The 27872-nt window shown below is 40.0% G+C and overlaps 1 protein-coding gene across 4 annotated transcripts in view; it reads left to right on the forward strand.

The window, feature by feature from the left end:
* LOC117419455 (coiled-coil domain-containing protein 91-like) overlaps positions 1-27872 on the forward strand; it is a 242464-nt gene that overhangs the window by 121651 nt on the left and 92941 nt on the right. For all 4 annotated transcript variants that reach the window (XM_034032207.3, XM_034032206.3, XM_058986475.1 and 1 more), the window contains one exon: positions 10680-10757. In XM_034032207.3, coding sequence (XP_033888098.1) covers positions 10680-10757 — 78 coding nt within the window. The remainder of the gene's footprint in view (positions 1-10679; positions 10758-27872) is intronic.

Below are 27872 nucleotides of genomic sequence, written 5' to 3' on the forward strand. Positions count from 1 at the left end.
GGTGCTGTTTTATAATGCAGTGTGTAAAAGGTGCTGTTTCATAATGCAGTGTGTAAAAGGTGCTGTTTTATAATGCAGTGTGTAAAAGGTGCTGTTTTATAATGCAGTGTGTAAAAGGTGCTGTTTTATAATGCAGTGTGTAAAAGGTGCTGTTTTATAATGCAGTGTGTAAAAGGTGCTGTTTTATCCCGAATCTTTTATAAGATATTTAACAGCTGATTATGGTTATATAGTAATTTCTCCATGTATCCTTAAGCTTGGGGTAAAATTTGAAATTTGGGGAATATAGTAAATATTATAGCTTGTGAAAAGTTGCCACCCTGCAAATTCCTTGAGATTAATGTGCAGACCAAGCTATCTCTCCAGCTTCATGTCTAACAGAGAGATTGATTCAATGGAAACATTAAGTCCTTCAATATTTGCAACCTAAATATTTGCCTAATCAGACCCAAAAGACTATTTTCTTTTCAAAAAATGTTGGCATCTTGCTTAAAGCTATGTAGTATTGATGGCAAGTACTACTGGTAAGGCTATGTAGTGTTCTGCAATAGGTAGGGGTTCTTCCATTTATCTTTATGTTCTAAGACATGCATTAGCCTACGTGTTGTAACTGAGAGGTTTGTGACGCAGGCAGAGAAAGGCAGTAATCATTGGACAAATAACGATACAGACACTATCATTTTATAAATACGTGCATGGGAGCACACTGATATAAAGCATTGAAGCTCATGAAGATTCAGTTATAAGTCTTATAAGTGAGTGTTCCCCAGGAAGTAATTATAGACAACCATGGTGCAGATGCAGGTGGTCACAGAGTCCTAGATAAGAGTATTTTTCTCTGCTTGTGTTACGGTGACTTTCCTGTGAAATGTGAAGTGCCACAGTGTGCAAAGCAAACAGCAGCTGTACAATGGTTGCTGAACAACCGTCCACTATTGTGAGGTAATGTCCAATTATGTTTAAATGTTATTGTTCAGGGATGATAGGCTACATTACACAGACTGAGGTTTGTTTTAACCTACTAAGGAAGAGCAACAAAAAAGGATGACACACCTATTGACAATTAAAACAAAATGTCTGGGATCGTCATCGGCACAAATGGAATAAGCATTGAGGATGTGGTTTTGTGGCTCAGTCACTGATCTTTAAGGACAGATGGGATCAAAAATAATGTTAGATCATCCATGCAACAGATAATGTTAACCCCTTTAGGCATTTCATTTGTATAGCCTTATTAATCATTTGGTCTTCCACAAGTGGAAAACAGCACAGCAGCGTGTTGCAGACATTTTTTTTTTTTTACAAAATAGATATTATGTATTTTTATTTATTATTTATTATTTATTGCATTTATATAGCACCTTTTTTGCAAAAGTATCGCACAGCACTGTACAGTACATAGCAGAAAAAAAGAACAAACCACACTGTCACACTGTCACACATACAACTGCCACAATCAGACCATTTAAATAACAGTACACACATAATAATACAAAATCAGCAATTTTAAAGTTACATTAAAACCCACTAAGATAAGAAAGCCATTTTATAAAAGTGCGTTTTTAGTCTTGACTTGAAAACTGTAATGGTCCCAGCTTCCCTGACAAACCAAGGCAGATCATTCCATAATTTAGGAGCTCTACATGAAAAAGCCCTACCTCCCGTGTTGCTTTTGTTGACCCTAGGAATAACCAGCAGCCCCGCATCCTGTGATCTCAGAGTGTGGTTCTGGAAGATACAGGGTCAGTAACTTCTGCAAATAACTAAGTGCTAATCCATTCAGGGTCTTGTATGTTAACAGCAAAATCTTAAAATCAATTCTATACTGCACAGGGAGCCAGTGTAGAGTTCACTTTTCTGGTTTCAGGTATTGTCAAGCTTGGTACCAGACCAGTACAGGTTCAATTCTAGTTTTTAAACATTTTCCAGTTTCTATTACTATTTCGTTAAGGAAAATGAAGGGTGTAGCCAACTCCAGTCCTTCACATTCCATTGGCTCCCACATTTTACTCTAAATCATGCACCTCAAATCATATTGCAGCAGCAGTGAGGAAACAATATGCTTCTCCTATATGACTGGATATGACATATGTCAATAAACTGAGACTGTCCAGTGCATGAGAGAGAGGGAAAAAAACACAACAGGAAGGGTGCAAAATATTGGGACTTTCTTCCTCTGTATCAGGACACAGGACATTTACTAGGAAATCCGGACCATATATGCGTGTGTGTGGAGGGTGCCCCTGCAGGGTTATGGAGGGAAATCATCTGGTGATAGTTTACCTCACTGCACCCAACAAGTCTAGGAAGGTACTTCACAGGCTTGACCTCACCTCCAGGGTTCACTAGCTTCATACCATCCATGACTTACCTTAGCAGGGCTTCAACTTGCACTAGCCCTTACCCTAACCCTGCACGCAGCGCTTGGTTTCAGAACTTCCCTGGTTTAGGTGTAGTATTGAAAAAAAAAACAGGGCCTATATTTATGATTTGTGCTTGAATAAGTGACTAGATTTGTTCGTATGCATAAAGTTTAGAATTTTTGCATGCATAATTAAATCCTGATTTATCAATCTTACCTAAGGCACTCTGACGGTAGCGTCATGGCCCAAGCTGTTACCGGCAGGAGAGAGACCCAGAGACAGAAAGCTTCAGTTTAAGCGCGCATGCACACGTTTTTTTTTTTTTTTTTTAACAAAAAACAAACACGGCACAAGGGTAAAAATAAAAGGTTTAAACAAAAGATTAACGTGTATACTGGGCATTAGCCTTCATTACCACGTTGCCAACCAATACAAACACTCACCCCCAAACTCTTCCAACAAACAAATGATTTCTGGCTCCTTATATATGTGGCCACTCCCCAATTAGCACCAATTACCTAACTGGGGAATGGCCACACCTGTGATTTGCCTACAGGGACAGATGTAATCCCATCCCTGCAAACCTTACATTCCCCCACACACACTATTTAGAGCAGCACGGCTTCTGCCCTGCCACACACTTGTACGCACATTTCTAAGTAATAGGTGTTGATCAATCTCAATATAACTAAAGTTATTCGCAAGTTGCAATTTACATTTAAAACACCCCTATATAGCCATATATGGTAAATATAGCCAGCTGTCACTGCTCCGTTTTCTAGCCGAGTGCCCACACTGCTGTTTTGAAGAATAAATTAACTAGGTTCTGCCTGGCCATTTAACCACAACATTTAGTAGACGGAGACGAGCATCAGATATAACGTGCACAATGAAATAGTGTTTTCTGTTCACTCTTGGTGCTTTAATTACTACGTGAATATAGTCTATAGCATTGATCGTATTGGGGAACCCAGTGATTGAATAGAAATTCCTTTTTACTCCAATTTCTGTTCTTCCCTGCAGGAAAATTTAATGGACCGAGGACAGAGTGAAGTGATTGAGTCCAAAACCTCAAGCATCAATGTGCTAAGAGAAGCTTGTGAAATGCCAGTTATGTCTCCGATCTGCCTTTGAAAAAAGCCAGTAGTAGTAGACAGAACTTGGATAGGTGCATCAGTAGGATGTGTGCTGTTGGTGGGTCTTTGCAGCCTAGCACCCAACATCTCGCACAGTTCCATTAGGACTGCCTTTGGAAAGCGGTATCCTGCAAAGTTCTTGTGTACTTGCATTGAATGTCTTATCAATCCTGAAAAGCAGCATTAGCAAGGCTCTTCCAGAACTGTGAGATCAGCCATTTTCAAATTGTTTTGATGTATTACTGTATGTGAATTTATAGAAAAAAAAATGTCTACACACCTGCTGCAGTTTTATCATATTACTGTTTTCTCGAATTACCAGTGTACAACCAAAACAAGGGCATCACAAAAACATGACCTCCTGCTCATTAAGTAATAATCACGGTGGTGATAGCCAACATTTAAATCATACTACTGCCTAAATATTAATATGAATATTAATAGCATATTGGTTATATAACCGCAATAATTTACGAAATAATATGTGACAAACATCGCAATTTCAGCAATACTTGCTTCAGTGACCATCAGACCTAATGAGAGTGTTATTATTTCACATATTGCACTGATTACAGATCTTTAGCAGATTTAACAGGAGTTTGACCTCATCTTGCAGTAACGTCATTCTAACACAAGGAAACGATAGTCTTGATAGATGTGTTGTTGAATGATGTACTTTCTGTTTTGAATGTGCATACGCATGGTTTAGAAGGGAATGCTGCGCACACAGCAATGATAAATATAGGCCCAGGTCTCTTAAGCCCTTTGAAAACCTAATCAATAACATCTGTTTACAGCAGAATGGCAACAAACCATTTGTGTGCTAACCAAACCAAAATGGATGCCTGTGATGATATTACTGCCTGCTTTGTGACTGCAACAGGGAAAAGGTGTAGAAGGCACATATTAAGTACATATATATATATATATACCATATTCCTTCGAATTGAAGACACCCTCGAATTTAAGATGCAGCCCAAATTTCCCAAACATTCTCACGCAAACTTCTGTGTTGATAAATCACATACTTTCTGTTTGAATGTTCGTGCACACGGTTTAGAAGGAAAACTTGTGCACGCATGAATGATAATTATAGGCCCAGGTGCCAAGAGTGTGAAGAATCAGGCCCCTGGTAAATCTGCATGAAAAAAATGACTCCTCATAAAATCATTTAAATAATATCCATAATTGAAAGCAGTTTTGAAACCCAGAACTGGATCCAAGTTTGAAGCCCTGCTGTAGGCTTGGCAGATCGGTCAGCGGAAACATCTGTAGCACGTTGATCACTAAGTGGGTTGGAGAGGTGAGGAGTCATCATTCAGATTAGGAATTTCAAATTGGTTAGAAAAAAACAGTTGTAAAAAAAATAGTTACAGTGCTCCTTCGCTATAAGGCTGTTGCCTATAACGCACCTCGGATGTAACACTCCTACAGCATGTCATCCACTTCCCTATACTAGTGACCTATGCAATATTTCTACAGTAAATACAGTACCAGTGTTGTTCAAACTATAAACAACTTCTCAGTCTAACTTCCGTTTCTGTCTCTCCCTTTTGATACAGTATCTGAACTGAAGAAAAGCTGCACTGGCACTTTATAACACAGACATCTTATTCAGCAATCGTTTTATAACTAAATCAATATTAGGACTATTACGTGGTTATCTTTCCTAATGTATTTACTTTTTTGCTGCGAGAGGAGCTGCAGCTTTCTCCGGGAGACGAGGTGCTCCTGCTTCGCTTCAGCCCCGCTCCGGACCCGCACTCCTTCTCACACTTGGTTTGTTTGTCTGTCACTTCGAACTGAACTCCTGACCGCCATTTAGCCAGGCTATTTATAGTTTAAAAACTGCTAATTAAAATGATCCACAAGTGGGAATGTTTTTTTTGTAAATGGTGCTTCATGCATGCTTAATTCACAGAAAAGTTCAATTGTTGCTTCAATATATGTGCATTATAGAGAGGGAGTTAATTTATTTTGTATTTTAGTCAGATGTGTGTTGTTATGTGTCCCGCAGCACCCCCACCCCCTCCTCTGTTTATAATGCTCTTCGGTTACAACGCTCATATTGTGTGTCCCCCGAGACCCGCGTTATAGCGAGGGAGCACTGTATTAGAAAAAACAACAAATGTGGTCTCAAGGAGGTTGCTGGAGGTTATGGACTGTATATTAATTAAACATTTTGCATCAGGGTATTATAGAATTAGCATTAGCTAAATATCCTAGTTCTTTAATTAATACATGCTCAGATTTTCCCTTTCCACATTCTATTTGTCCCGCCTTCTTTGGGCAGGATGTCATCAGGAAAGGAAAACATTTTCTAACCGAGGGAGCAGGTGCATGGAGCAGTGGAGTTTTCATAGCGTCCACTTTGACTGTGTTTTACTGTTTTCTGTGGAAAGGTGTTGTGACAGGGGCAGGCTTGTCATTGGCTTCTTTGCCCATGAGAGCCTCTGTTACAAATTAAAGGACATTTAAATATTCGGTTACATTTGGTTTGCAGGACATTTTGGTAAAACGGACATCACAAAGAGTTCAATGAGACCTGCTGTTTTATATTCAATGGGCATTCATCACTTTTATAAGGCTCATTCTAGTGAAGATGGATATAGAGTAGTAATGGATGACATTATAGCAGGGTAAGAGGGCCCATGAAGCTTATTCCTCAGGAAGTCACCATGGACACCCACAGTGGTCAAAGCTTGTGTTACGGTGACTTTTCTGTGAAATATGAAAGAGGTAGTGTTGAAAATAACCTCCTCTTTAATGATTCAAATAACAGAATCCCAATTACAGCGTTCTTGATTAGCTTTGATTCTAATACTTTGTTTTAACATACAAGGAGATCTATTATCTGGACTTTGAACCAAGCAATTTATCCCACCTGGACTTTTATCTTCTGCCATTATTTTACAAGGTCTGTAAGTCCATCACATAAAAACAGGTACAATTATTTGAATTAAATACCAGTGGACATTAGCATTGGTTTTGCTCCTTATCCCAAATGAATTGTTGGACTTCAGTAGTTTGGCATAACACAATGTATGTCTTTCTGTGTAACTTGTATTAAGAGGATTAAATTAAAAAATATTGGCCAACTACAGTGCAACTTTTATCTACACTGACAGAACCATTAAGCTGTTACATGGGTATGCTCTAGATAAAATAATAACAACTGTGGGAAATGATTTTATTCGTAATAAAATGATTGTGTGGAATGTTAAACTCAATGTATCATATGGTACTACTAAAAGAAACTGCTTAATGATTTCAGCCTAAAATATGAACAGAAAAAATAAAAGATGATGGGAATTATTTTATTTGAATCTTTATTTGTGTAGATTGCCGCATAGCTTGGAAACAAGGGAACTATAAAGTGTTTTTGATCATTAATTTATTACTTACCAGCAAACGAAGGAGATGGCGAGGGAAATAAAATGTATTTCAGTTGGCTGTGTTTTTTGGACACATAGGTCTTAAACTAAATTTCAACGTAGACTAGGTTAAAGGAGAGGTGAACATGAATTTATTTTGTGGTGGCCAAACTAATACCGGCATTTATTTAGTTTTTGTGTTTTGTTTGTTTCCCTTTCAAGTATAAAATGTAACCATTATCTGATGGGATATAGTCTCTTATAGCCTGAATTACCAGACCACAAAGCTGCTCCATGAAGAGCCCTGTATGTGTCAGACGTCGTCTCCTGTCCCGGGAGATAAATACGAGTGCCGCATAAGGCTCAGCTCCATTTTCTCTTTCAGCCTTTGCCTGACGAAGGAGTGAGCTCTGACTTTGTCGTAACTACAGAGATAAGTTGATTAATTCACTTTTTCTCTCATATTTCATATTTTGAAATAATTTTGCTTTTTAAGTGATAATTGTTCTTTTTGGTTGTGATTAAGTCCCCATCGCGGCCGTGTGCCCTTTCCAAAGCCGGTGGCTCTCACGCCCCTTCCTCAATATTCTGTCTCTCTTGCTGCTCTGCTCTTCGTGAGTCGATATTAAAATTCTTGCTAGCACCTTTTCATATGTATATATATTTATAAATAATATATATTATTAGTCCACCTCTCTACACAGACAGTGTCCTGCACTAGCTGTCTGTTTTTTTTTTTTTTTTTCCAGTCAGCTTTTCATGCTACAGAGACACTGCCAGTGTTAACAGCTTTTTAGCTACACTGTGCTGTCGAATTGGCAGGAGCCTTTTCGACCGGAGAATATTCAGTGTCTCTATGCCTTTGGTGTGTTTGCTTTGCTGCACTGACAACGAAGGCTACTAGATTTTTCTAGTTAGCAGGCAGCTGTAGCCCCTGTTTGTCTGTTTTACAGTGCATGCTTGCAGACTGCCAGTGGCTTTTTCAGGTCTTTACCAGCCCGGTACCAGTGACTCGCTCTGCCAGTACCAGTCTATACCAGAGCCTATACCAGTCATCTGGTTCATACCAGAATTGGTATCAGTGACCTGGTTTGGTCCGGTTTGACATCAAGACCGTTACCAGTGCTCCATTTCTGTGTACTCTGTGTACACAACAATTTTCAGCACCAGTCAGCTTGCTGCCTGTTCTTGTGCACGTACATTGCACGGCTAAACTGATTTTCAACCTTGGGCCATGCCTGGGTTTCACCTTTGTGCTGGTTGCAACAGAAACATTCTAGCAGAGGAGAAGCACAGCAGGTGCATCCACTGCCTGGGAAGGGAGATTGCAGAGGGGGCAGTTAAAGGCTGCAGCTCTTGCAGTCTTTGTGCTAATTTTTCTAAGATGCTGTCATCTCTGACACCGGTGTAACATGACTTGCACCATTCGTCCCCTGCAATGCAGTCAAGAGTCCCCACTCCCTGTTACACCGGGAGCTAGGAAACGATCCTCTAGTGGTAGGAGCAAGACTAAGAGTCCTCTAAATCCTTCTCTTTGTCTGGCCTGAAGAGCTACCCCTTCTCCACCAAAGAAGAAGACTGTTTTTTGCAGAGGCTGGAACTAAGGTTACTCTCCGCACTAATCCTGTTTTTCTCCCTTGAAGCATTTCTGCTTTCCATATCAACCAGGCAGTGGAATTGGAGGCCTTCCATCCACCTCCTTTCCAGTCTGACAGGGAGAGAAAGTTCTGTACGGTTAGGGCACTGGCGTATTATGTTGACCGCACCCAGAGTTGGCGTTAGACTGTTGAAGCACTTTCTTTCTACGTTATGTGTTAGCTGTAGCCTGTCGGAAAAAAGGAACCATTACAGTTACAAGTTACTGAAAATGTAATCAGATTACAGTAATGCGTTATATGTAATGTGTTACTCCCTAGCACTGCTAATGTAGGCACCCAGCCAAGCAACTCAGTGCGACCAGGATTCAAACCAGCGAGCCCCTGCTCATAAGGCTCTCCCTGTACTCCTGTGCTGCAATGCTTTCATGGATGACCCTCCCATAGTATCTGCCCCCAAGTACAGAACAATTGTCATTGCAGTGCAGAATTAGAAACAACTGATATTGTCACTAATCTGTGACACTTTCATGATGCAGTTGATCCCAGGAAACACAGATACCAGAAAAAACATGAGAAATCAAAAGAGCAGTTTACAATGGCTTCCTTTCCATCAATGCAAACAGTAGGACCTGCAGAGTGAATGGCAGTGCACTTCAGGAATGATTGGTCGAATCATTTCGTTTGCGTTACATAGTTTAAATACACCTGGAAGGCACATTATGAAATGCACAAGTTGTTTTACCATATTTCATTTTGCATAACACCTTCACATCTTGTGTTTTTAGACTCCTGTCTCCTGGCTGGATTGTAAATTCACCGTATTAGGAACTCAACACAATCGCTCGATTCAAGAGCTTTTGTTTATATTAACATTTTCATCAGCCAAAGGCTTCTCTTTAAATCTATTTCTTTTACCAATGTCCGGAGATTAAATGCAAAAAAAAAAAAAAAAAGTATTTTTGTGAACATTTTTAAAACCTTCTGTGCGAAATGGGAAGACTCTCAAATATGCAGACATTGTACCTTCAGTCATTACTGTGAATAGAGATACAAAAGCAGTCTTGGCAGCCTGACACCCATCTATAAAATAGCTGTTTCAACACATTTTCAGATTCTCTGTTGTGTTCATCCTTGAGTGGAAAGGCTGATAGCTTGTTGAAATGAAGTGTTGCCTAAATCAGATTAACGCTTCCTGCCGAGCTGTATGTCTGTGAACTCTTGTTTTCTCCAGCTCCTGGGGAGCAGCACATTCTAATTTTAGGAACATCCAAAATAATTAGGTTTTCATGTCCATTGGATTTGATGACAAGCTTTGACTCACTGAATGTATAGCTTTAATTCAAAACACATGGATTGCACAGGGTGAAAAATACAGAGTGGACTGTTTGATTCCTCTTCAGATTAATATTTTAGTTTCTGCTGCTTTTTCTTTTCTTTTTTTTTTTTTTTAAGTCTGTCTGTCATACTTAAAGTTTTTTTTTAGCAAACTAATTAATTAAATCTTACTTGTTTTGCATTAGCTACAGGTCCCAGATGTACAGTTGTAACACAAGTTAAAGAAAATATGTATTTTCAATATAAAACATGATCTATCTGGTACTAAAGAAAGTTCTCAGTTCCCATGCCTTACTCTGAGGAAATCTGTTACACTTGCACTTCCTGGGTCATTTCACCTCAGCGATGTCTTTTGGGTAAAGCTTGTTACTGGCTGAAAGCATTTGTCAATGGGGGAAACAGCTGGTTGGTTATTTACAGCAATTAAGCTGTTGAAAGGGTGGGGACAGGTGAAATGACCAAGACAAGTGTAACACTATCCTAAAGCAACTTTTGCAAACAGAGATTTCTTCAACTTGGTGTAGTACCAAATATGTTTTTTAAAGTAAAATCCATGTTTACAATAACAGTACTTTCAAAACTGCACACTTGAGTACTATATAACTAATGGAAGTGCACAACAGCTTGTTTCTCGGAGAAGTTTTCCATAGCTATTAAACACTACATTTAGATATGCTAAAAGAAACCTAAGAAATTCAATGACAAGAAGTCTTTCTCAATGTCTTCTGAAGAACAAACAACTTTGAAAAACAGAACTCAACATTTACTCTTTAAACAATTGTACGAATATTACTCTATTTTATAGAACAACGAAAGTTCACCTTGTCATAACACTAATAATAATAACAGTTACCCGTCTGTTTTATGTAACAGGAAAAACACAAGACTGAACTTGATGAAATGAGGAAGGCCGGACATGGAGCTTTGAGCATTATCGTAGAAGAATTCAAGGTGGGTAGCTTTGAAAGACAGCTTTATTATTTTCTGAGAGGCAGGGCGTTCTGGCAACAGTGCTGTGCTCCCCCTCCGGGACTGGCATTGGCTGGGTGGAAAACTGACTTAAAAAGCCATCAGCAACATCTGGGCTTGGATCTTAAACTATGCAAAGAGAAAATGAAAAATTAGACTTCTGCAAAATGTGTATTTACATTTTCCTGCTAATTTTTTAATTGCATATCGTGTGTGTGTGTTTATATTACGTGGTAAAATGAAAAAATAGACCCACAAAAAGAATGTTGAAAGAAGTAATTACAGGAAGAGGAAATTACTGATCTGTATGTGAATCGCCAAACGGTTTTCCAGTGACTATTGTTCTGGAAGTCTTTAGCCCATATTTTTCTTTCTGGGCTGCTTTTCGACTACATCAAGAAATTTGATAAATGTAAGTTGCAGATCACTGACACTCACATGCACTGTACTTAATATGAGCTTGTGTTGTGTAACTTCTTTAAAAAAAAATACAACTGTACACATCTATGAACTAGTGGGCTGGAATTAAGCCCTGTTTTTATTTAGCTTTGAATATTTATTTAAACGTTATCCATAGACATGGGGCGAATTACCATAGTTATGCGGACAACACACAGCTTTATTGGTCTGTAAAGCCAGGATATACTTGTGCTGGCGGGCTAATTACGGCTTGTCTAGCAGGTATTACGCGCTGGATGACTCAGAATTTTCTGTTGCTGAACTCAGAAAAAACAGAGGTTATGCTAGTGGGTTCCAAAAAACAAATAAATAATGTGGTATTACAAGAGCCCGAGCTTAGTAACTTCTCTTCAGGTCTTAGATCAGATATAAAAAAACGTAGGTGTTATTTCTGATCCCGCTCTGTCATTTGAGAAACATATTAGAGAAGTTACTAAAGTTTCCTACAATTATTTGTGAAATATTGCAAAAATTAGACACATAATTTTCATATGTGATGCAGAGAGTTATGCATGCATTTGTATCATCCAGACTTGATTACTGTAATGCACTCCTCTCTGGTAGCCCAAAAAGTGTGCTATTTCAACTACAGCTCATCCAAAACACCGCCGCCAGGATCCTAACTAAAGCTAGTAAAAGGGAACACAGTACCCCTGTTCTAGCTTCTTTACATTGGCTCCCGGTGGAGTTTAAAATTGATTTTAAGATTTTGCTGCTAAGCTATAAAACCCAGAATGGCCTGGCACCCATTTATTTACAAGAGTTCCTCATTCACTGAGATCACAGGATGCAGGTGTTTTGATTGTCCCAAGGGTGAGTAAAATTAAAACAGGTGGAAGGGCTTTCACACCACAGCTATGGAATGCCCTTCCTATATCAAATAAAATTTGATTTGATTTGATTTGATTAAAGATACTAATAGACATCATTTAGTAGGTACAATTGAGGTATATTTACCTGATCTAAAAGAACCAAGATTATAACGACTGTATCAGATATCCCATACTTTTACTTACATGACTTCACAATCAAAGAGTAAGTAAGCATTACATGTCCCTACAGATCTCAAACCCCAGTGCACTAGAGCGTCCATTTTTAAAAGAGCTATGAAACAGATTTTATTACAGCGAGTGGTTGGGGACAGCAAGTGGTTGCTGTGGCAGGCGCCATATTTTTAGCCAACATTACTGGAAGCGCCATTGTGGTAACGCTTGAGGACAAGCTTTGAATAAGCAGAATTAAATGAATCTCCTCCTAGCAGCTTATGAGTTAATACCGACATCGGGATAAGACGTATACTTACCTCTCAACTAGAGAGATTATTCTTTAGTTGTATGGTAAGTAGTTTGAAAAACACAAAAGGAAAAATATAAATAAAATACACATCCACTATATAGACTAAATACACATATATACAGTCACCTCCAAAATTATTGGCACCCTTGATAAAGATGAGCAAATAAATAATACCAGTACTGAGCTATATTGTAATTTTCCAACATGTGGAATATATTTGACTTTTTTAATGATTCAATGGAATCAACCAAAATTGCACATTTCTCAAATTATAAATTTATTTCCAAAAAAAATGAAGTGTCACAATTATTGGCACCCTTGTTTTCAGTACTTTGTACACCCTCCCCTTGCAAGGATAACGGCACTGAGTCTTTTTCTATAATGTTTAATGAGATTGGAGAACACATTGGGAGGGATCTTAGACCATTCCTCCATACAGAATCTTTCCAGATCCTTGATATCCTTCGGTCTGCGCTTATGGACTGCCCTCTTCAATTGAAACCACAAGTTTTCAATGGGGTTCAAGTCCGGAGACAGATGGCCATTGCAGAATGTTGATTTTGTGGTTAATTAACCATTTCTTTGTGGATTTTGATGTGTGCTTGGGGTCATTGTCTTGCTGGAAGATCCACTTGCTGCCAAGTTTCAGCCTCCTGGCAGAGGCAACCGGGTTTTTGGCTAAAATGTCCTGGTACTGGGTAGAGTTCATGATGCCGTTGACCTTAACAAGGGCCCCAGGACCAGTGGAAGCACAACAGCCCCATAACACCAAAGATCCACCACCATATTTTACAGTAGGTATGAGGTTCTTTTCTGCACACGCATCCTTCTTTCGACGCCAAACCCACCGCTGGTGTGCCTGGCCAAAGAGCTCTATTTTTGTCTCATCTGACCATAGCAACTGGTTCCAATCGACGTGCCAATGCCGTTTAGCAAACTCCAGGCGCTTACATTTGTTGGTTGCTCACAATAATGGCTTTTTTCTGGCAACCCTTCCAAATAGCCTATTGGAATGGAGGTGGCATCTAATTGTAGATTTGGAGACTTGGTGACCCCAAGATGCAACCAAGTTCTGTAATTCTCCAACTGTGGCCCTTGGATTTTTCTTTGCCTCCAGAACCATCTGCCTCACTGTGTGTGGGGGCAAGATACACTTGCGTCCTCTACCAGGCAAGTTTACCACTGTTCCAGTGGTTTTGAACTTCTTAATAATTGCCCTAATAGTGGTAAGTGGTATATTTAGTTTTTTAGCTATTGTTTTGTACCCATTGCCTGATTTATGAAGGTCAACAACCATTTGTCTCTTTTCATTTGTGAGTTCTTTGCCTTTCCCCATGGTGATGAATGACAAATGGATTTCATATGCGTGTTACCTCATTTTTATACCCCAGTGAAACAGGAAGCCATGGAAGGCCACAATACAGTTCCTTAAGACTGAGATGAACTTAAAGAAGTAGAATGTTAATGCTGATTCAATTTTGTTTGACTTTATTTAGAAGAATCTTTAGGGGTGCCAATAATTCTGACACATATCTTTCTGAAAAAATGTTTTATTACTTGTTAATAAAAAACTGTTTCTCTGAGAAATTGTATTAGAATAAAAAAATATGGTTTTCCCATATATTTGAGCATAAAATATAGCTCATTACCTGTGTTGTTTACTTTATACAGAATTTTTTGCTCATCTTTATCAAGGGTGCCAATAATTTTGGAGGTGACTGTATAGCCTCAGCACTGCCACATACTGTATGTCCACTCCTTTTAAGATTTTAAGGACTTCAATCATGCCCCCCTTTGTTTCAGGATAAATAGATTCAGTTCTTTCAGCCTGTCTTCGTAGCTCAGTCCTTTAAGCCCTGGGATTTCTGGTTGTACTTCTTTGGACTCTCTCCAGGGCCACAATTATTATTATTATTATTATTTATTTCTTAGCAGACACCTTTATCCAGGGCGACTTACAATTGTTACAAGATATCACATTATTGTTACATACAATTACATTATTTTTTACACGTTATTTTTATAATAATGTCCCTTTGGTGCTGTGGTGACCAGAATTGGACACAGCATTCCCAGTACATTATCACCAGTGCATTATACAACTTCATCATAGCTGTCTTGGATTTGTACTCTGCACTTTTGGCTATATCTCCAAGCATTCTGTTTGCCTTTTTGACTGCGTGGTTGCTGACAGCAATGAATCTGTTACAACACTTTTTCTCTTGGTGTGCCTGTTCTAGTTCTCTCCCCCCCCCCCCCCCCCCTCCATTTGGGACAGGGAACTTGCATTTTTGTGAGCAGCATGTAACACTTTACGTTTATTGAAATTGAATTTTATTTCCCATGTTTCTGCTCAGTTCTGTAGATCTAAATCTTTTTGGATTGCCTGGGTGGTTGTAAGCATGTCTGCCACTTGCCCAGACTTTCTGTCACCTGGAAAGTATTCCTTGATCTAAGTTGTTGGTGTAGATAAGAAACATCAATGGTTCAAGGAAGGAGCCCTGCAGCACCCCACTGAGTCATTCCAGTTAGAGGTTTCCCCCCTTAGAAGCACTCTCTACGTCCTGTGTTTTAACCTTTTTTATATCCACTTGCATGTAGTAACTTGTATTCCCACAGATTGCAGTTTGAGGATTAGTCTTTCATGTGGTACTTTGTCAAAGGATTTTTGGAAGTCCAAGTGTATGATGTCATAGGCTCTTTTTGTGTCCATCTTTTGTCAGACAGGAGCTCCCTTTTCTGAATCTGTGTTGGCTGTGTCCTATGGTGCTGTTGATTGTATAGATACTCCTCTAGTCTCCCTCTTACGAATGATTCCATGATTTTACATGTTATGATGGATAACTTGCTCCTGATGATAACCCTGAGATTCAGAACAAATTTTAATCCAAATGTCATCCAGAATTTGTTCTTGGAATTAAAAAAAAAAAAAATATGTGACCTTTCCTGAGAACAGAAAAGATTGTTGGAGCAGAGGTGGGGAAATCCACCCAGTTCTGTTTAATTTCCTTCTTGAATCTTTTCCTGGTTTATAAACAATAACAGCTGGAGTTCCCTTTCAAGTACGAAATGTAAACATTACCGAATGGGTATTTACCTCCTAAAGACCCAAATCCTGATTACTGTATATCAAAGCTGCTCTCTGAGCCTGTGACACAGTCTTAACCCTGCCCCCGAGGGATCAAAAGAGCTGCAGTCACAGATCTCATCGCCATTTTTCCTTTCAAGACGGACCTGATCGGAGAGCCTTGCTGGAGATAAGTACACAGTACTTTATATGTGTTTTACACAATTTATATGGTATATATTTAAAGAATCGCTAAAATTAGTTTTTTTTATATAAACAACACTACAGCCTGTTGCTAGTTACGTCCCGCTTGGACGTGTGCCCCGTTGAAGTCAGCGGCTTGCGTCGCTCCTTTCCAGCGACCCAGCACCTTAAGTCGGCTGACTTTGTGCTGTTCCCCGAGGCTGGAGCTTACAATTTTTCTCGATTTTGTTGCTTTTGCCACTACGAGACGTTCTGTATATTTTTATATATTTGTAATTGTTTGATTTCTGTTTTACACGCGCAGGCCTATCTGTAACGTGGTGCTTGACACATGTACAGTAAGAGCAGCTGCCACTTTTCACTATATATCTAAGCATTTTGTTGGCATTTTGTTGGCCTTTTTTTTTTTTTTAGCTGCCCCACATTGTCTAGATGAAGACATTTGTGAGTCAACATAAACTCCTATATCTTTTTATTAGATTTCTTCTTCAATTTCAGTATCTCCCATATGGTATTTATAATGGACATTTTTGTTGCCTGCGTGCAGTACCTTACACTTTTCTCTATTAAATGTCATTTGCCATGTGTCTGCCCATTTCTGAATGCTGTCTAGATCATTTTGAATGACCTTTGCTGCTGCAACAGTGTTTGCCACTCCTCCTATTTTTGTGTCATCTGCAAATTTAACAAGTTTGCTTACTATACCAGAATCTGAGCCATTAACCCTTTGCGGTCCATTGTCGGACTGGGTCCGACATTGCAATTATTCCTCACAGGTCCTTTGTCGGACTGGGTCCGACATCATTATAGCAACGCAATAAACGGGTGTTTAGTCGTTTTTTCTCCGGAAAAAGCCGAGAAAACCATTCAATTGCCGAGTGGTAGCGACAGGAGCCGAGACAAGTCGGAAAAAAAAAAAAAAAAAAAAAAAGGCGTATTTCATGAATAGTCATACATGGTATCAGGTATCAGATAATGGGCGTCCATAATAAACAAGCTGGCTAAGTGCGTCAGCGCACTGAGACTATCATGGACATTTGCAGAGCTTTTTTCAGATGTTATAGTAATAAAATAATGACTTTGATCGCATTATTGAGGAGTTTGGTGATAAAACGAGTGATCTGGAGATGATCGATCGGTATGTACGACTATTATTATTATTATTATTTATTTCTTACACAGCTGAACGCTATAGCAAACAAAAGGCTGGGGAGGGGCTGGAGATGCCTAGTGTGTGCTTTGTTGATATGCAGGGCCATTTAAACCCGTTTGACTGTGAAAAAAAATACTTTTAAACAGCGCGTATAAAATTAACTGCGCGTGTGAAAATTAATTATTCCTGGCGTGCCTGACGCGCGATTAATAAATGGACCGCAAAGGGTTAATGTAGATTAGGTTGCCAGTTCAGGCAGCTGTTTCCGAACAGGGAGCAACTCTCACGCAGTTGCTGCAGGAGCGCTCGCCGCCACCAGACCCATCTGCCCCCTTGGCAGATTGGCCACAGGAGGACGTACTGTCCATCACTGCCTCTGAGGAGGCTGGTGAACAGGAGCTGATGTTCCCATCTAAGGACGTGGAGTCATACAGAACGTCCCCAGCAAAAGAGCTCATGCTGCTACTCAGGAGGCCACTGCAACTTTGCACGGTAAACAAGGCAATCCATCTTTGATGAGGAGCCTAACCCCTTAGTTCACCCAGATTTCCTCCATGAGATCCAGTACTCCAGAGACCATCCAGCAGTAACTTCTGCTGTTTCCCGTACGACGGACACCCTATTCAGGGTGTATGACGAGGAAAAGCTTGGCCTGGCTCATTTTCCGCCGGTCGAGGCAGCCATTGCTGCCTTGGTCCAGGCAACTAATTTGGCTCTGCTGTCTAAGGACACTGCCTGGCTTCTGAGGTGATCCTCAAAAAGGCCTACTCAGCTGGGACGTTTGCCACAAAGTTAGGGAACTACAAAAGTATCCTGGTCACCCACCAGTTGCAGTTGCTGCGATCCCTGTAGGCTGTAGGCTGAAACCTGGCTGCGCTGGTAACCGCCTTCAAGCAGCTTTGGCTTACGAAGGAACGTGTGCCTGAATGGGGACAAAGCACTACTGTTGGATGCCCCGATCACTCCAGGGCACACGTTGGGTGGATGAGATGCTGCAGCGTTCTCACTGGGTGCCGGAATCCACTAAGGAGCTGGTTCGCCTGCTTCCCAAGCGACCACCTCTGGTACATAAACCAGGGGCAAATTGGCGCCCTAGGGCCCAGCAGCCTCAAAGATCAGCACAGTCGGCTGTGCCCACTGCCAGAGGAGATTTTCGGGACTGGCCTGTGGCTGCTCGCTGCGGAGGCCATAATAGGTTCCGCTGCCCTATGTAGACACAGAAGGCGCAGGCCAAGGTGCAGGCAAAACAGCAGCCCTAGGAATTTGCTTCCACAGGCACAGGGCCCCTTTTCAGGGAGCCATCTGGACTACTGGCGTCGGTGCACCACATCTGGGTGCTTACTACTGTTCAGACTGGCTATTCTCTTCGATTCAAGCACGGTCCCCCTTTCAGGGCGTCACTACAGCATCAGTCATGGACCCACAGGACGCCCCTGTGGTGTCTCGGGAGATAGCAGCTCTGCTGCAAAAATGGGCTATTCGCATGATTAGACCCCCTCGCGCTGGAGGAAGGGTTCTACGTCTATTTCTCATCCCCATAAAACCGGCACACAGGAAGTACCTGCGGTTTGCCTTTCAGGGAACAGCATACGAGTTCCATGACTTTCCATTTGGCCTGCGAAAAATGAGAAGAGCCAGCTGACACCTTCCTAGACAGCCTCCTATCTGGGAGTGTGCTTGGACTTCGAGTCCATGCTGGCCACTCTGTTGGACGGCAGAGTGCAGAGAATAGCCATCTGCTTGGAGCTCTTTCAGCTCAACAGAGCACTAATGGTAGTGACATACCAGAAACTTACAGGCCTGATGGCAGCAGCTTCCCAGTCCCTCCCATTGGGTCTCCTGCACATGCACTCTCTGCAGGTCTGGTTCAACAGCACACGTTGAACCGCGACTGCCTATTGACAGAATCCCACCTCTGTCTAAGGGCACTCTCTTGCAGGAAACAGCAGACACATCTGCGCCTAGGCGTAGTGCTGGGTAGTGTAATCAGTAGGTCGTCACCACGGACACGTCCAGCATATCTGAGGCGTGCAAGGTGTGTGTAACCCCCCATGGAAGGGTCTCCACATCAATGTTTTACAGCAGCAGGCAGTTTATCTGGCCTTGCAGAATTTTTTGCAGGAGGTTCAAGGGAGACATGTGCTTGCCCACACAGAGAACACAACAGTGGTGGCCTACATCAATCACCAGGCAGCCTGCGGTCGCCCAGTCTCCATTGTGTGGCCCGCAAGCTTTTGCTGTGGTCCCCAGCCACTCTTAGGAAAATGTCACAAGGTCAATCGCTTAAAGTTTGCAAAACAGCATTTGGATGATGGATATGAGTTCTGGTCAAAGGTTTTGTGGAAAAAATCGAGCTATTTGGTCACGCTGATAGTCGTTACCATACCTACTGTCAAGCATGGAGGTGGTAATATCCTTATATGGCTGTTTTTCCTCTAATGGCACAGGAAATTTAGTTCCAATACATGGTAAATGGATTCCATAGCATACCAAAAGATATTTGCCCTCTGCTATAAAACTTGGTTTAAGCGCAACTGGATGTTCCAACACAGCAATGATCCAAAGCACACATCAAAATCTACTTCAGAATGGTTAAAGAAGAAGAAAATCAAGGTTCTGGAATGGCCTAGTCCCGATCTAAATCCGATTGAGAATCTTTGGTATGAGCTGAAGAAGCCCTCAGAATTTGAATGCTGGAACAATTCTGCGTTGAAGAATGGTCAAAATCACGAAAAAATCATGCCAAAAGCTCATTGACAAATATCGTAATCGTTTAAAATAGGTTATTATTGCTAAAGGTACCTCAACTAGATATTCATTTAATTATCCTTGTCAGGGTAAGAATACTGTTGAATTAGCATTTTTGGAGTTTTGCAAAAAAAATTGTTGAAATAAATAAATGTAGGTATCTGTTTCTTGTTACTTGTTTTTCTCATCCACAAAAGCAAAACATTTGCTACTAAAGATTTTTCCTATAATTATTTGAAAGAGAAATTTCTATGATTTATAAATTTCATTGGGGTATGTAAACATTTGACTACAACTGTACATGTGAGAACCAGTCTCATCTGTATTGGATTCTATAATTAACCTTGATTGAGTACAACAAACTGAGTATTTTGGCTTCAGTGCCCTTCAATGATGGAGTGCTGTCCGAACAACCCCAGGGTTGCTTACCAGGGTCCTAATGCCCACAAGTTCCTCAAAGGTAATTGGTTGGGCTATATCATTTTTATTTGAATGTATTATGGTGTAATATTTTTTAAAAGCCTGTTAAAGACTATACGTTTGCATTTTGGAAGAACTGTTGTACTTGAAAAAATGTTTATCCAAGAAGTTAGTCCCTTCAGGATTCCGCGATTGCGGAAAAGAATTGCTCTCACTCTCGCAGAATTTTCAATTTTTTGCAAAAAAACCAAAACTCAAACATTTGCTCCCCACTATCACTGTACATGTCAGTAGAGCGCATACACGCTATTTGTATAGTGAGAAGTGTGGCCGGGTTTCAGTGCGAGCTTTAGTTCAGCCATGGAAAGATTCCTAAGGCCATCGATGAGCTCCGGAAACAAATCTAAATTAGTACCGAATATAACGGCAAAAGATAGGGCACAAATGCAAAATGCAAGTCCAGTATTTCCAATAACTCACCGTCATAGCTTCTGTTCAAATGGTAGAAGACCGTGACAACGAGCAAACAGTGGCTACTGAAGAACAAGGTAAGATTATTATTATTACTATTATTTATTTATTTATTTATTTATTTATTTTTTACAAAAGCATTTCATAGTTTAGTCACAAGTTAAAAGCTAAGTGTTGTTCTGTTTTTCCTATGTGAAAGGTCAGAGAAACAATTAGGACCTTGCAGGTCCTGAAATATGTCATTCTAATTATATATGGAAATACACAAGTTTTTGGTGTAGTAACATGAATGCTCAAAAAGGAAAGGAGCGGCGAACTATATTAGATATTATCCGATTACCTGGGATGACAACATTTTTGTTACTTTCCCATTTGTTTTGTGGTATGTGATGGTAGCACTTTCACATTGTGGCCTTAGTCAAAGAAACAGAAATGCTAGTTTATCAGGTTATTGCATGCGAAACAATCAACAATATTTGATTTCTGTGTGAAACTGTAAGTTATTATTGTTTTTGTTCACCGAGTTAATTCTGTATGTACATTTGTTAACTTTTGCTATTTAAGCCATCAAATTAGACAGTACAAGCCAATACCTAAAAGTATAGTCAACAGTTTGCGCAGTCTGTGGTTGGATTGTTTTCGTAAAAATAAAGCTGTAGTTATTATATTAATTCTTATTTCAGTGGAACTATACGAGTTGTACCGAGTTTGTACAGTACTGTATACTGTAACTGATTCATTTACTGCATTTCTTTCAACCATTTTCATAAGGACATTTACCTAAAAAATAAACTTGTAAATAGTGTAAATGTGTGAGTTCTGTTACTTATTTATATGCATGTTAATGCCATGGCTCGTGTGCATCCGTGGTTAATTCGACACCTTGGATAAGTCAACACTAAATGGCATCCGCGTGGGGTGTTGAGTTAATCGAGGATGACTGTGTATATAAATACAAGTAGCTTTTGAGTTAAGGTGGGAGAAAGCAATAACTATAGAATTATGAGTAATCGAGATATGCAAATGAAAACATTACAGGAGCCAATCAAATCGTGTGAAAGTCACCAAAAGGCTGCTACAGTCACAGCGGTTTAAACTTGTTTTTTTTATACGTGGAGGGCAGTCAAATTACTTGGGTGGGCAAAGGCCTTGATTTTCCACCTATTAATTTATGTTGAAAAAAAACTTCATTTAAGTTACTTATCCCAGTTTAAGGGACACAGAGTGTGAAAAACAAATGTAATTCAACAATAAACAGAAATGGTATGTATGATTAATGCATCCCTTATTGAGCTTACTGAAGTGAATACATCATGTCTTGTCAATACACATCTGTAAGCAGTGAGAAGTTTTTTTTAAAGGGATGTTAGTGCTTTAATTCCTTCTTACACCTAATGATTTACTGGTGGACCTCAGCCATGCAGTACAATTCCAAGGCAGAAAGTCTGGGGATGATTAGCATGACATATTTAACCAGCCCGATTCAAAGTTTACTTTGGGAGACGAGTTTGTGTTGGAGCTCCGCTTTCCCGTTTGTTAAAGCTTTGACCTTGTAATTTTAAATTGGCCACTTTGATCTCTTCCTCCTTTTGAAAACGGATCTCGGTGATTAAATGCACTTAATGATCACATGTAAATGGTTTTAAAATCATGTAGGTTGAATTTCATCTAATGGAGACACAGTTATTTTCTGTGGTAGCTATTTGGACTCCAAAACACATGCACATTGGTATAAATCTTTTTGTTCTTATAGTATGAGTTTTCTCACTAATTATCGATCTGTATACACTGCCAAAAAAAATAACCCCCAAATGCAACAGCTTAGTGGTGCTGAGCTATTCACTTTTCTAACTTAATTCAACTAAATACAATTTTGATTCTTGACTGTTGGCTTTTTTAACAAAAGTCAAAAAAGTTTCATGGATATCAACCCCTTCTCAGTAATAAACCCAAACCTGGAATATCTTGGACTCCTCTTCACAAACAAATGGAGTGAGAGCATGTCTTTCTTAACTTGTACCATTTGTGTAATCCATCATTACAGCTATCCTGTAACAGTAACAGGTCAGGCTGATCCTCTTTTTAACTTGTTTCTTTTTGCAGAATCCAATACAGACGTGCTCAAATTTGTTGGTACCCCTCCACAAAAAACGAAGAATGCACAATTTTCTCTGAAATAACTTGAAACTGACAAAAGTAATTGGCATCCACCATTGTTTATTCCATATTTAATAGAAATCAGACTTTGCTTTTGATTTTTTATTCAACATAATATTGTAAATAATAAAACAAATCAAAATGGCATGGACAAAAATGATGGGACCACTAACCTAATATTTTGTTGCATAACCTTTAGAGGCAATCACTGCAATCAAATGTTTTCTGTAGCTCTCAAAGAGACCTCTGCACCTGTTAACAGGTAGTTTGGCCCACTCCTCCTGAGCAAACTGCTCCAGCTGTCTCACGTTTGATGGGTGCCTTCTCCAGACTGCAAGTTTCAGCTCTTTCCATAGATGTTTGATAGGATTCAGATCAGGACTCATAGAAGGCCACTTCAGAATAGTCCAATGTTTTGTTCTTATCCATTCTTGGGTGCTTTTAGCTGTGTGTTTATTATTATTATTATTATTATTTATTTCTTAGCAGACGCCCTTATCCAGGGCGACTTACAATCGTAAGCAAAAACATTTCAAGCGTTACAATACAAGTAATACAATAAGAGCAAGAAATACAATAACTTTAGTTCAAGTAAAGTACAAGTTTGACAAACCACAATTCAATAATACAGCAGGTAATAGTGATAGTTACATCAGGATATGTTTAAATAGTGATAGTTACATCAGGATGTGATTAAATACAAAGTACTACAGGTTAAAAACTTGGCAGATTACAGTATTCTGAAGTACAGGATTAAATGCAGTAAAATAGGGGCTGATAAGAGCAAAATAAAGCACATTTACATGAAGGGTGATAGTGTCCCAGGATACAAACAGAGGAGTTCTACAGGTGCTCTTTGAAGAGGTGAGTCTTAAGGAGGCGCCGGAATGTGGTCAGGGACTGGGCAGTCCGGACATCTCTAGGAAGGTCATTCCACCACTGCGGAGCAAGGGTGGAGAAGGAGCGGGCTTTGGAGGCAGGGGAGCGTAGCGGTGGTAGAGCTAGTCTTCTAGTGCAGGCGGAGTGGAGAGGTCGAGTGGGGGTGTAGGGAGAGATGAGGGTCTGGAGGTAGCTGGGTGCAGACTGGTCAAGGCATCTGTAGGCTAGTACAAGAGTCTTGAACTGGATGCGAGCGGTGATCGGGAGCCAGTGGAGCGAGCGGAGTAGTGGAGTAGCGTGGCAAAGCGAGGCTGGGTCATTATCCTGTTGGAGGACCCATGACCTGTGACACAGACAGAGCTTTCTGACACTGGGCAGTACGTTTGGCTCCAGAATGCCTTGATAGTCTTGAGATTTCATTGTGCCCTGCACAATTTCAAGGCACCCTGTGCCAGGCACAGCAAAGCAGCCCCAAAACATAACCGAGCCTCCTCCATGTTTCACTGTAGGTATGGTGTTCTTTTCTTTGAAAGCTTCATTTTTTCATCTGTGAACATAGAGCTGATGTGACTTGCCAAAAAGCTCCAGTTTTGACTCATCTGTCCAAAGAACATTCTCCCAGAAGGATTGTGGCTTGTCAATATGCATTTTAGCAAATTCCAGTCTGGCTTTTTTATGTTTTTCTGTCAAGTGGAGTCCTCCTGGGTCTTCTTCCATGGAGCCCACTTTCGCTCAAAAAGCGACGGATGGTGCGATCAGAAACTGACGTACCTTCACCTTGGAGTTCAGCTTGTATCTCTTTGGCAGTTATCCTTGGTTCTTTTTCTACCATTCGCACTATCCTTCTGTTCACTCTGGGGTCGATTTTCCTCATGCGGCCGCGCCCAGGGAGGTTGGCTACAGTTCCATGGACCTTAAACTTCTTAATAATATTTGCAACTGTTGTCACAGGAACATCAAGCTGCTTGGAGATGGTCTTGTAGCCTTTACCTTTACCATGCTTGTCTATTATTTTCTTTCTGATCTCCTCAGACAACTCTCTCCTTTGCTTTCTCTGGCCCATGTTCAGTGTGGTGCACACAATGATACCAAACAGCACAGTGACTACTTTTCTCCATTTAAATAGGCTGAATGACTGATTACAAGATTGGAGACATGTGTGATACTAATTAAAGAAACTAATTAGTTTGAAATATCACTATAATCCAATTATTTATTATCTTTTCTAAGGGGTACCAACAAATGTGTCCAGGCCATTTTAGAATATCTTTGTAGAATAAGCAATCATTCATCTCTTTTCACAGCTTCTTTGCTTTATTCTATGACATACCAAAGGCATGCAAGTATACATGATAAAATAGCTTTTAATTTCATCACTTTTCAGGAGGAATGAAGCATTATTTCAATGAGCTGTAAGGGTACCAACAAATTTGAGCACGTCTGTATCTCATTTTTATACAATGGATCCCTTTATACCAGTGCATGTGAAATATCATTGTTTGATCATATGTTTAACAAAATGCTGAATGAGGGACACATTGAAGATCCCACAACCAAACCAACTGCCTCTTCACACCAAGCAGCTTATAAGGAATATCAGCGGTCCATCCAGACCCGCTTACATGATGGGCTTTCCTGTGTTGGTTTTCTGGAATGTTGCTCTTCCAGGAACACACAGGAGGTTCTTGGTCGTCGATGCAGCCAACTATTTTTTGTCAAGTATACAACATACTTCTCATTCCATTGGGAGATTTTTCAAATACACAGAAGGACATTAAGATAAGCTCATGAAACATCCCCTTTAACTTTGTTATATCTGTCAGTAAGCACATATTTAAATCTATAAACTGTATAGAGCCACCTGGTTAAAAACTTGAGTTTATATTAATTTGTTAAATACAGGATTACCATTTACAAAAGGTGTATGGTGCAACTTTATACTGTTAATGTAGGCTCCTGATTTTGTTGAAAACATAAGCATTTCTAATAATTTTCCTAGAATTTCATTTTTATAAATGTTATAATAATCAGTGGCTTATGAAGAATAGCTGCCTACCCAGACTGATGAGATAGCAATAGAACATCAATAAGAAACACCCTAAGCATAAACATTCCCTCATCCTCATAGTTCTGTGCTACAAAGTACAAACCCTCAAGCAACGCTCATCAGAACTTTTGTAATTCAGGCTGACCCTTGGATTTTGGATGTAAAAGTGTTGTATTTGGCACTGACAGAGGAAATCAGATATTTCATTTATTAGTTCTTGTAAACCATGTTGTTATAAGGATTAAAAATAAAAGGGCTGGAATAATGTGCCTGCAAAATAAATAAATGAGAAGCTTTAGAAAATGTAAATGTACTCGTTTGTATTATTTGTAACATAAAAGACTTTCCACACATTTTAGACTTGGCAAGCTTCCAGTGTTGCTTTCTCCCTTTTTTCATTTTTTTTTTTTAAAGAAGGTTATTGCATTTCATTTTGTTTTGTGTATCCATTTGTTACAAGTACAGTATCCACTTCAAAAAGGTTCTTTGCTTTAATGTAATAAAACTCCTTAGGTTTTATTGGCAGCTGGCGTGTTATGAATTTGAAGATCATGGGAAGAACATTGTGGAAAAAGGCTTACTTTCTAAACTTTTATCTGCCTGGGTATTCAAGAGATTGGTGGGCAGAATATATACATACAAAAATTTTGGATAAAAACACAGAAGATTCTTTTAAAATCAAGGTTTAATTTTCAGTTCCTAGTAGCTGATTGATTTTAAAACTTGATCAGGTTGGGTCTAAGGATCCTAATGATTCAGCATCAACTACATGGCTTGGTAACCAATTCCATAACCTCACCACTCTGTCTCCTACCCTCTGTCCTAAGTCTTTCAACACTAAGTGTTACTGAACAAGCTGTAGAGTTTAAACACAATGCATTACTTCCTCTAGCTTTCTTTTATGTTCTACATATTCCTGCAATACCTTTTTCAAAATAATTGTTTTGGTATTTATTAACCTATCCCTGGTCATAAATCAGTTTTGACCGTTATTTTCGTTTCACGTTGGTTATGCATCAGGTCTTCCTGTCAAAATGTCTTCTAAAATCCAACCAGTTAAATCGGAAACATTTAATTGGTTCCCAACTCCTCTTTCAAAGTCCACCATTTTGATTGGTTCATCTGTCCTACCTGCTCGCTCCGGCACAGGTTCAGAGGGGCGGGACCAGGTTAATGAATATGTATGACAAGCCCTATATAATGGCAAAACATAAATACGTCAATTATTTTGGTGGATTAGGGTGGAATAAGAACCAATCAAAATGGTGAACTTTGGGAGAGTCATCGGGAACCAAGGAAATGTTTCTGATTGAAGCAGCTGATGTTGTGAATTCAGAACACATTTTGATGGTAAGACTTGATGCATAACTAGTGAAAACTGATTTATGACCAGGGTTATGTTAATAAAAATATCAAAACCACCACAATTATTTACTAGTCACCAATGACAAAATGAAGTGAAATGTAACAATAAAGACCCCAAAAGTATTTTGTGGAATTTAGCACAATCTGATGTGCTGATGCGCTGGGGAGACCACACTGTGATTAATCCCCAGAGCCAGCGTCGCAGCCCTTGTGTGTGGTGATGCGCTGGGGAGGCAAAATAAGCTGATCCCTGGAGCCAGCATTACACTTCAGACATCAACACCAGGCAGAAGGATATCGACATCATCAGATGGAAAGAAACACAAATGGAGATGCAGATGGATAACATTAGTTTACTGTAAAGCTACGTCTTAGTTGGTGCTTTCCCCGCGTTTTAGGACACTTACTAGTGTTAAAGGCTGTTTATAACTACACTGTGTGGCTGTATTGACTGGAGTCGACTTCAGCCGGGGAAACCCCAGTGTCTCATACCGCTTTAGTGAGCAGCTGCTGCTAGCAGGAGATAGCCAGCTGGCAGATATCGGTCCCTGCATCAAATGGCTGGTGCAAGCCATGCTTCCTTGCCAAGTGGCCTCCACAGAGCATTCACTTTTCTGTGCACCATCACCTGCGCCACCAAGGCTTGGTGCCGCTCTCAGCCCCTCGGTCAGCCTGTAGTACCGGTTGAGAAACAAGTGCTCCTTTTCTGCCAGCATAGCCTAGCTATTTACTGTCAGTACCAGTGATTTTACACTTGGTATCAAGAGCACTCTGATCGGTACTGAGACTGGTCGCCAAACCCATTCCATGCTGTTCCCAGCCTTGCACCAG

Source organism: Acipenser ruthenus, chromosome 14 (assembly GCF_902713425.1).
Source record: "Acipenser ruthenus chromosome 14, fAciRut3.2 maternal haplotype, whole genome shotgun sequence".
Lineage (NCBI taxonomy): Eukaryota > Metazoa > Chordata > Actinopteri > Acipenseriformes > Acipenseridae > Acipenser > Acipenser ruthenus.